Source organism: Rhinoderma darwinii, unplaced genomic scaffold (assembly GCF_050947455.1).
Source record: "Rhinoderma darwinii isolate aRhiDar2 unplaced genomic scaffold, aRhiDar2.hap1 Scaffold_4044, whole genome shotgun sequence".
Classification (NCBI taxonomy): domain Eukaryota; kingdom Metazoa; phylum Chordata; class Amphibia; order Anura; family Rhinodermatidae; genus Rhinoderma; species Rhinoderma darwinii.
In genome coordinates, this window is record NW_027463631.1 from 35,001 (window position 1) to 46,131 (window position 11,131).

Consider the following 11,131-nt stretch of genomic DNA (forward strand, 5'->3'; position numbering starts at 1 on the left):
AACCGACACACTGTACGCCTCATACCATACAACTGACGCACTGTACCCATCATACCATACAACTGACGCACTGTACGCCTCATACCATACAACTGACGCACTGTACCCATCATACCATACAACTGACGCACTGTACGCCTCATACCATACAACTGACACACTGTACGCCTCATACCATACAACCGACGCACTGTACCCATCATACCATACAACTGACACACTGTACCCATCATACCATACAACTGACGCACTGTACGCCTCATACCATACAACTGACGCACTGTACCCATCATACCATACAACTGACGCACTGTACGCCTCATACCATACAACTGACACACTGTACGCCTCATACCATACAACCGACGCACTGTACCCATCATACCATACAACTGACACACTGTACCCATCATACCATACAACTGACGCACTGTACGCCTCATACCATACAACTGACGCACTGTACCCATCATACCATACAACCGACGCACTGTACCCATCATACCATACAACTGACGCACTGTACCCATCATGCCATACAACCGATGCACTGTACTCCTCATACCATACAACCGACGCACTGTACCCATCATACCATTCAACTGACACACTGTACGCCTCATACCATACAACTGACACACTGTACGCCTCATACCATACAACTGACGCACTGTACCCATCATACCATACAACTGACGCACTGTACCCATCATACCATACAACTGACGCACTGTACCCATCATACCATACAACTGCCGCACTGTACCCATCATACCATACAACTGACGCACTGTACGCCTCATACCATACAACTGACGCACTGTACGCCTCATACCATACAACCGACGCACTGTACCCATCATACCATACAACTGACACTGTACTCATCACTTCACCTTCCTGACACACTGTACCGGTGGCCTCCTCTTGACTGTCTTCCAGGAGGTCTGACATCTCGATGATGACTCCCTGGCTCGCGCCCATTGTCTGGAGTGGCACCTATAACAGGGACATATTGGATTCTCAGTTCCGGCAGAGAGACGTCCGCATCGGCCTCACCGTCTTCGCTGTTAAGAAGTGAGTTACGTTTCCGCTGTCTTAGAATGAGTGACTATGATCCAGACGTGATGGTGTTAATCTTGGCGCAGCGTCTTCAGCCAGTCGCTCAGCGTCAGATTTCGAGTCCATTTACTGCTGTACGTTCCTATAACCAAATACTCAGGAAGGGACCTCTGCCCCTGAGGGATGAACAGATGGAAGCAGAATGCAGGTGGAGAAGGGTTTAGGTTTACATTTGGTGACACTTTATATTACGTAGTCTCGCCTTTATTACGGTTTCTAATTAGTAATGACATTAGGTGAGATGTAAGGAGAGAACCCTACCTGCTGACGCCCTCCCATAGAAAGACGCTGCAGCGCCCCCAGTCTGGAATGGCTGATAACAGAACAATAAGAAGAGCCTGTGCTCTCCCACACTGCACAGTCAGGGAGCGGAGCCCAAATCATCCTGTCCTGTGGGACTAGTGACCGTGTTATAAGGCTAGTGGTGTATAATATGTAACCTCGTTATCACACGTCTCTATGTTCCAGATACACCGTGTTATAAGGCTAGTGGTGTATAATATGTAACCTCGTTATCACACGTCTCTGTGTTCCAGATACACCGTGTTATAAGGCTAGTGGTGTATAATATGTAACCTCGTTATCACACGTCTCTATGTTCCAGATACACCGTGTTATAAGGCTAGTGGTGTATAATATGTAACCCCGTTATCACACGTCTCTATGTTCCAGATACACCGTGTTATAAGGCTAGTGGTGTATAATATGTAACCTCGTTATCACACGTCTCTGTGTTCCAGATACACCGTGTTATAAGGCTAGTGGTGTATAATATGTAACCTCGTTATCACACGTCTCTATGTTCCAGATACGCCGTGTTATAATGCTAGTGGTGTATAATATGTAACCTCGTTATCACACGTCTCTATGTTCTAGATACACCGTGTTATAAGGCTAGTGGTGTATAATATGTAACCCCGTTATCACGCGTCTCTATGTTCCAGATACACCGTGTTATAAGGCTAGTGGTGTATAATATGTAACCTCGTTATCACACGTCTCTATGTTCCAGATACACCATGTTATAAGACTAGTGGTGTATAATATGTAACCCCGTTATCACACGTCTCTATGTTCTAGATACACCGTGTTATAAGGCTAGTGGTGTATAATATGTAACCTCGTTATCACACGTTTCTATGTTCCAGATACACCGTGTTATAAGACTAGTGGCGTATAATATGTAACCCCGTTATCACACGTCTCTATGTTCCAGATACACCGTGTTGTAAGGCTAGTGGTGTATAATATGTAACCCTGTTATCACACGTCTCTATGTTCCAGATACACCGCGTTATAAGGCTAGTGGTGTATAATATTTAACCTCGTTATCACACGTCTCTATGTTCCAGATACACCGTGTTATAAGGCTAGTGGTGTATAATATGTAACCTCGTTATCACACGTCTCTATGTTCCAGATACACCGTGTTATAAGGCTAGTGGTGTATAATATGTAACCCCGTTATCACACGTCTCTATGTTCCAGATACACCGTGTTATAAGGCTAGTGGTGTATAATATGTAACCCTGTTATCACACGTCTCTATGTTCCAGATACACCGCGTTATAAGGCTAGTGGTGTATAATATGTAACCTCGTTATCACACGTCTCTATGTTCCAGATACACCGTGTTATAAGGCTAGTGGTGTATAATATGTAACCTCGTTATCACACGTCTCTATGTTCCAGATACGCCGTGTTATAAGGCTAGTGGTGTATAATATGTAACCCCGTTATCACACGTCTCTATGTTCCAGATACACCGTGTTATAAGGCTAGTGGTGTATAATATGTAACCTCGTTATCACACGTCTCTATGTTCCAGATACACCGTGTTATAAGGCTAGTGGCGTATAATATGTAACCCCGTTATCACACGTCTCTATGTTCCAGATACATCGTGTTATAAGGCTAGTGATGTATAATATGTAACCTCGTTATCACACGTCTCTATGTTCCAGATACACCGTGTTATAAGACTAGTGCCGTATAATATGTAACCCCGTTATCACACGTCTCTATGTTCCAGATACACCGTGTTATAAGGGTAGTGGTGTATAATATGTAACCCCGTTATCACACGTCTCTATGTTCCAGATACATCGTGTTATAAGGCTAGTGGCGTATAATATGTAACCTCGTTATCACACGTCTCTATGTTCCAGATACACCGTGTTATAAGGCTAGTGGCGTATAATATGTAACCCCGTTATCACACGTCTCTATGTTCCAGATACACCGTGTTATAAGGCTAGTGGTGTATAATATGTAACCCCGTTATCACACGTCTCTATGTTCCAGATACACCGTGTTATAAGGCTAGTGGTGTATAATATGTAACCTCGTTCGCGTCTCTATGTTCCAGATACACCGTGTTATAAGGCTAGTGGTGTATAATATGTAACCTCGTTATCACACGTCTCTATGTTCCAGATACATCGTGTTATAAGGCTAGTGGTGTATAATATGTAACCCCGTTATCACACGTCTCTATGTTCCAGATACATCGTGTTATAAGGCTAGTGATGTATAATATGTAACCTCGTTATCACACGTCTCTATGTTCCAGATACACCGCGTTATAAGGCTAGTGGTGTATAATATGTAACCTCGTTATCACACGTCTCTATGTTCCAGATACACCGCGTTATAAGGCTAGTGGTGTATAATATGTAACCTCGTTATCACACGTCTCTATGTTCCAGATACACCGTGTTATAAGGGTAGTGGTGTATAATATGTAACCCCGTTATCACACGTCTCTATGTTCCAGATACACCGTGTTATAAGGCTAGTGGTGTATAATATGTAACCTCGTTATCACACGTCTCTATGTTCCAGATACATCGTGTTATAAGGCTAGTGGTGTATAATATGTAACCTCGTTATCACACGTCTCTATGTTCCAGATACACCGTGTTATAAGGCTAGTGGTGTATAATATGTAACCTCGTTAGCGTCTCTATGTTCCAGATACACCGTGTTATAAGGCTAGTGGTGTATAATATGTAACCTCGTTATCACACGTCTCTATGTTCCAGATACACCGTGTTATAAGGATAGTGGTGTATAATATGTAACCTCGTTATCACACGTCTCTATGTTCCAGATTCATCATGTTATAAGGCTAGTGGTGTATAATATGTAACCCCGTTATCACACGTCTCTATGTTCCAGATACACCGCGTTATAAGGCTAGTGGTGTATAATATGTAACCTCGTTATCACACGTCTCTATGTTCCAGATACATCGTGTTATAAGGCTAGTGGTGTATAATATGTAACCTCGTTATCACACGTCTCTATGTTCCAGATACACCGCGTTATAAGGCTAGTGGCGTATAATATGTAACCTCGTTATCACACGTCTCTATGTTCCAGATACACCGTGTTATAAGGCTAGTGGCGTATAATATGTAACCTCGTTATCACACGTCTCTATGTTCCAGATACACCGTGTTATAAGGGTAGTGGTGTATAATATGTAACCCCGTTAACACACGTCTCTATGTTCCAGATACACCGTGTTATAAGGGTAGTGGTGTATAATATGTAACCTCGTTATCACACGTCTCTATGTTCCAGATACACCGTGTTATAAGGCTAGTGGCGTATAATATGTAACCCCGTTATCACACGTCTCTATGTTCCAGATACACCGTGTTATAAGGCTAGTGGTGTATAATATGTAACCTCGTTATCACACGTCTCTATGTTCCAGATACACCGTGTTATAAGACTAGTGCCGTATAATATGTAACCTCGTTATCACACGTCTCTGTGTTCCAGATACACCGTGTTATAAGGCTAGTGGTGTATAATATGTAAACTCGTTATCACGCGTCTCTATGTTCCAGATACACCGTGTTATAAGGCTAGTGGTGTATAATATGTAACCTCGTTATCACACGTCTCTATGTTCCAGATACACCGTGTTATAAGGCTAGTGGTGTATAATATGTAACCTCGTTATCACACGTCTCTATGTTCCAGATACACCGTGTTATAAGGCTAGTGGCGTATAATATGTAACCCCGTTATCACACGTCTCTATGTTCCAGATACATCGTGTTATAAGGCTAGTGATGTATAATATGTAACCTCGTTATCACACGTCTCTATGTTCCAGATACACCGTGTTATAAGACTAGTGCCGTATAATATGTAACCCCGTTATCACACGTCTCTATGTTCCAGATACACCGTGTTATAAGGGTAGTGGTGTATAATATGTAACCCCGTTATCACACGTCTCTATGTTCCAGATACATCGTGTTATAAGGCTAGTGGCGTATAATATGTAACCTCGTTATCACACGTCTCTATGTTCCAGATACACCGTGTTATAAGGCTAGTGGCGTATAATATGTAACCCCGTTATCACACGTCTCTATGTTCCAGATACACCGTGTTATAAGGCTAGTGGTGTATAATATGTAACCCCGTTATCACACGTCTCTATGTTCCAGATACACCGTGTTATAAGGCTAGTGGTGTATAATATGTAACCTCGTTAGCGTCTCTATGTTCCAGATACACCGTGTTATAAGGCTAGTGGTGTATAATATGTAACCTCGTTATCACACGTCTCTATGTTCCAGATACATCGTGTTATAAGGCTAGTGGTGTATAATATGTAACCCCGTTATAACACGTCTCTATGTTCCAGATACATCGTGTTATAAGGCTAGTGATGTATAATATGTAACCTCGTTATCACACGTCTCTATGTTCCAGATACACCGCGTTATAAGGCTAGTGGTGTATAATATGTAACCTCGTTATCACACGTCTCTATGTTCCAGATACACCGCGTTATAAGGCTAGTGGTGTATAATATGTAACCTCGTTATCACACGTCTCTATGTTCCAGATACACCGTGTTATAAGGCTAGTGGTGTATAATATGTAACCTCGTTATCACACGTCTCTATGTTCCAGATACACCGTGTTATAAGGGTAGTGGTGTATAATATGTAACCCCGTTATCACACGTCTCTATGTTCCAGATACACCGTGTTATAAGGCTAGTGGTGTATAATATGTAACCTCGTTATCACACGTCTCTATGTTCCAGATACATCGTGTTATAAGGCTAGTGGTGTATAATATGTAACCCCGTTATCACACGTCTCTATGTTCCAGATACACCGTGTTATAAGGCTAGTGGTGTATAATATGTAACCTCGTTAGCGTCTCTATGTTCCAGATACACCGTGTTATAAGGCTAGTGGTGTATAATATGTAACCTCGTTATCACACGTCTCTATGTTCCAGATACACCGTGTTATAAGGATAGTGGTGTATAATATGTAACCTCGTTATCACACGTCTCTATGTTCCAGATACATCGTGTTATAAGGCTAGTGGTGTATAATATGTAACCCCGTTATCACACGTCTCTATGTTCCAGATACACCGTGTTATAAGGCTAGTGGTGTATAATATGTAACCCCGTTATCACACGTCTCTATGTTCCAGATACACCGTGTTATAAGGCTAGTGGTGTATAATATGTAACCTCGTTAGCGTCTCTATGTTCCAGATACACCGTGTTATAAGGCTAGTGGTGTATAATATGTAACCTCGTTATCACACGTCTCTATGTTCCAGATACATCGTGTTATAAGGCTAGTGGTGTATAATATGTAACCCCGTTATCACACGTCTCTATGTTCCAGATACACCGTGTTATAAGGCTAGTGGTGTATAATATGTAACCCCGTTATCACACGTCTCTATGTTCCAGATACACCGTGTTATAAGGCTAGTGGTGTATAATATGTAACCTCGTTAGCGTCTCTATGTTCCAGATACACCGTGTTATAAGGCTAGTGGTGTATAATATGTAACCTCGTTATCACACGTCTCTATGTTCCAGATACATCGTGTTATAAGGCTAGTGGTGTATAATATGTAACCCCGTTATAACACGTCTCTATGTTCCAGATACATCGTGTTATAAGGCTAGTGATGTATAATATGTAACCTCGTTATCACACGTCTCTATGTTCCAGATACACCGCGTTATAAGGCTAGTGGTGTATAATATGTAACCTCGTTATCACACGTCTCTATGTTCCAGATACACCGCGTTAAAAGGCTAGTGGTGTATAATATGTAACCTCGTTATCACACGTCTCTATGTTCCAGATACACCGTGTTATAAGGCTAGTGGTGTATAATATGTAACCTCGTTATCACACGTCTCTATGTTCCAGATACACCGTGTTATAAGGGTAGTGGTGTATAATATGTAACCCCGTTATCACACGTCTCTATGTTCCAGATACACCGTGTTATAAGGCTAGTGGTGTATAATATGTAACCTCGTTATCACACGTCTCTATGTTCCAGATACATCGTGTTATAAGGCTAGTGGTGTATAATATGTAACCCTGTTATCACACGTCTCTATGTTCCAGATACACCGTGTTATAAGGCTAGTGGTGTATAATATGTAACCTCGTTAGCGTCTCTATGTTCCAGATACACCGTGTTATAAGGCTAGTGGTGTATAATATGTAACCTCGTTATCACACGTCTCTATGTTCCAGATACACCGTGTTATAAGGATAGTGGTGTATAATATGTAACCTCGTTATCACACGTCTCTATGTTCCAGATACATCGTGTTATAAGGCTAGTGGTGTATAATATGTAACCCCGTTATCACACGTCTCTATGTTCCAGATACATCGTGTTATAAGGCTAGTGGTGTATAATATGTAACCTCGTTATCACACGTCTCTATGTTCCAGATACACCACGTTATAAGACTAGTCATGTATAATATGTAACCCCGTTATCACACGTCTCTATGTTCCAGATACGCCGTGTTATAAGGCTAGTGGTGTATAATATGTAACCCCTTTATCACACGTCTCTATGTTCCAGATACACCGTGTTATAAGGCTAGTGGTGTATAATATGTAACCCCTTTATCACACGTCTCTATGTTCCAGATACACCGTGTTATAAGGCTAGTGGTGTATAATATGTAACCCCGTTATCACACGTCTCTATGTTCCAGATACACCGTGTTATAAGGCTAGTGGTGTATAATATGTAACCTCGTTATCACACGTCTCTATGTTCCAGATACACCGCGTTATAAGGCTAGTGGCGTATAATATGTAACCTCGTTATCACACGTCTCTATGTTCCAGATACACCGTGTTATAAGGCTAGTGGTGTATAATATGTAACCCCGTTATCACACGTCTCTATGTTCCAGATACACCGTGTTATAAGGCTAGTGGTGTATAATATGTAACCTCGTTATCACACGTCTCTATGTTCCAGATACATCGTGTTATATGGCTAGTGATGTATAATATGTAACCTCGTTATCACACGTCTCTATGTTCCAGATACACCGTGTTATAAGGGTAGTGGTGTATAATATGTAACCTCGTTATCATACGTCTCTATGTTCCAGATACATCGTGTTATAAGGCTAGTGATGTATAATATGTAACCTCGTTATCACGCGTCTCTATGTTCCAGATACACCGTGTTATAAGGCTAGTGGTGTATAATATGTAACCTCGTTATCACACGTCTCTATGTTCCAGATACACCGTGTTATAAGGCTAGTGGTGTATAATATGTAACCTCGTTATCACACGTCTCTATGTTCCAGATACACCGTGTTATAAGGCTAGTGGCGTATAATATGTAACCCCGTTATCACACGTCTCTATGTTCCAGATACACCGTGTTATAAGGCTAGTGGTGTATAATATGTAACCTCGTTATCACACGTCTCTATGTTCCAGATACACCGTGTTATAAGGCTAGTGGTGTATAATATGTAACCCCGTTATCACACGTCTCTATGTTCCAGATACACCGTGTTATAAGGCTAGTGGTGTATAATATGTAACCTCGTTATCACACGTCTCTATGTTCCAGATACATCGTGTTATAAGGCTAGTGATGTATAATATGTAACCTCGTTATCACACGTCTCTATGTTCCAGATACACCGTGTTATAAGGGTAGTGGTGTATAATATGTAACCTCGTTATCATACGTCTCTATGTTCCAGATACATCGTGTTATAAGGCTAGTGATGTATAATATGTAACCCCGTTATCACACGTCTCTATGTTCCAGATACACCGTGTTATAAGGCTAGTGGTGTATAATATGTAACCTCGTTATCACACGTCTCTATGTTCCAGATACACCGCGTTATAAGGCTAGTGATGTATAATATGTAACCCCGTTATCACACGTCTCTATGTTCCAGATACACCGTGTTATAAGGCTAGTGGTGTATAATATGTAACCCCGTTATCACACGTCTCTATGTTCCAGATACACCGTGTTTGTCTCGACCTTCATAGAGACGGCGGAGAAGTATTTCATGGTGGGACACAAGGTCAACTACTATGTGTTTACAGACCGTGTCAGCGACATCCCAATGGTGGACCTGGCTGAGGGCAGACGGATGATGGTGCTGAGCGTGCCCGCTTACCGGAGGTGGCAGGACGTGTCCATGAGGCGCATGGAGATGCTCCGGGACTATTCCCGCCGGCGGTTCATGGAGGAGGTGGATTACCTGGTGTGTGTGGACGTGGACATGAGGTTCAGTGATGAGGTCGGGGTGGAGATCTTAAGCGACCTGTTTGGGACACTACATCCCGGCCTGTACGGGACCTCACGTGAAGGTTACACGTATGAGCGGAACCCGCAGTCTGAGGCCTACATCCCCGCGGATGAGGGAGACTTTTATTATGCCGGGGGCTACTTTGGGGGGAACGTAGAAGAGGTTTACAAGCTGACCGACTTCTGCCATAACGCCATGATGACGGACAAGGCAAAGAACATTGAAGCCGTGTGGCATGACGAGAGCTACCTGAACAAATACTTCCTGTACCACAAGCCCACCAGGATCCTCTCCCCGGAATATCTGTGGGACGACGGCTTCGGGATCCCAAACTTCCTAAAGAGACGACGATTTGTAGCTGTTCCGAAGAATCACAAGGAAATCCGAAACTGAGGAGCGGCGCAGCTTTTACTAGAAAGCCAACAAACATCTCATGCGGGGGATGGGAATTGTAAGGACGAGGATCCGTCTGCGCAAATAAAAGACGGTTCAGGAAAATACACCCGAGTGTAATACGGATCTGGTCCGCGGGGGCCGCGCTCTGCGTCTCTTCGTTTGTCTCTTCCAGCATTGCCCCTATTTGAGTTTTCCTGTTCCTGTCACATGAACGGCACCCGGTGATTTTAATGTTTTCCGTCGGCTTTACGTTATTGCGCTACTTTTAATGGAATCTGAAATGAAACAACCAATAAATCCTGAGCCGCTCTGCCGGAATCCGCAGCTGCCGCGTGTCCGGAGTAAATGTCCCCTCACCACTTCTTGTGACGACGCAGGAATGAAGCTGCTGAGGGAAATGTGGGGTTCATACAGGATGGGGGGCTGGAGACCTCTTCACCCACGTAGACTCGTAATCCCGTCCTTAGGCAGAACATTGATATTGACCTCACACAAACACTGATGATGTATAAAAGCCAGAGCTGTGTCACGATGCATGATTGGAGGCCGTGTGACGTGGACGCATGACGGGAGGCTGTGTGACGTGGACGCATGACGGGAGGCTGTGTGACGTGGACGCATGACAGGAGGCTGTGTGACGTGGACGCATGACGGGAGGCTGTGTGACGTGGACGCATGACGGGAGGCTGTGTGACGTGGACGCATGACGGGAGGCTGTGTGACGTGGACGCATGACGGGAGGCTGTGTGACGTGGACGCATGACGGGAGGCTGTGTGACGTGGACGCATGACGGGAGGCTGTGTGACGTGGACGCATGACGGGAGGCTGTGTGACGTGGACGCATGACGGGAGGCTGTGTGACGGACGCATGACGGAAGGCTGTGTGACGTGGACGCATGACCGGAGGCTGTGTGACGTGGACGCATGACGGAAGGCTGTGTGACGTGGACGCATGACGGAAGGCTGTGTGACGTGGACGCATGACGGGAGGC

The 11,131-nt window shown here is 43.6% G+C and overlaps 1 protein-coding gene across 1 annotated transcript in view; it reads left to right on the forward strand.

The window, feature by feature from the left end:
• Positions 1 to 10,374, forward strand: part of LOC142709076 (histo-blood group ABO system transferase-like) — a 12,056-nt gene extending 1,682 nt beyond the window's left edge. Inside the window, exons 2-3 of the mRNA XM_075848446.1 lie at positions 943 to 1,077; positions 9,451 to 10,374. Of these exons, the coding sequence (XP_075704561.1) occupies positions 943 to 1,077; positions 9,451 to 10,135 (820 nt within the window). The 3' untranslated portion in view covers positions 10,136 to 10,374. The remainder of the gene's footprint in view (positions 1 to 942; positions 1,078 to 9,450) is intronic.
• The last annotated feature ends 757 nt before the right edge of the window (positions 10,375 to 11,131 follow it).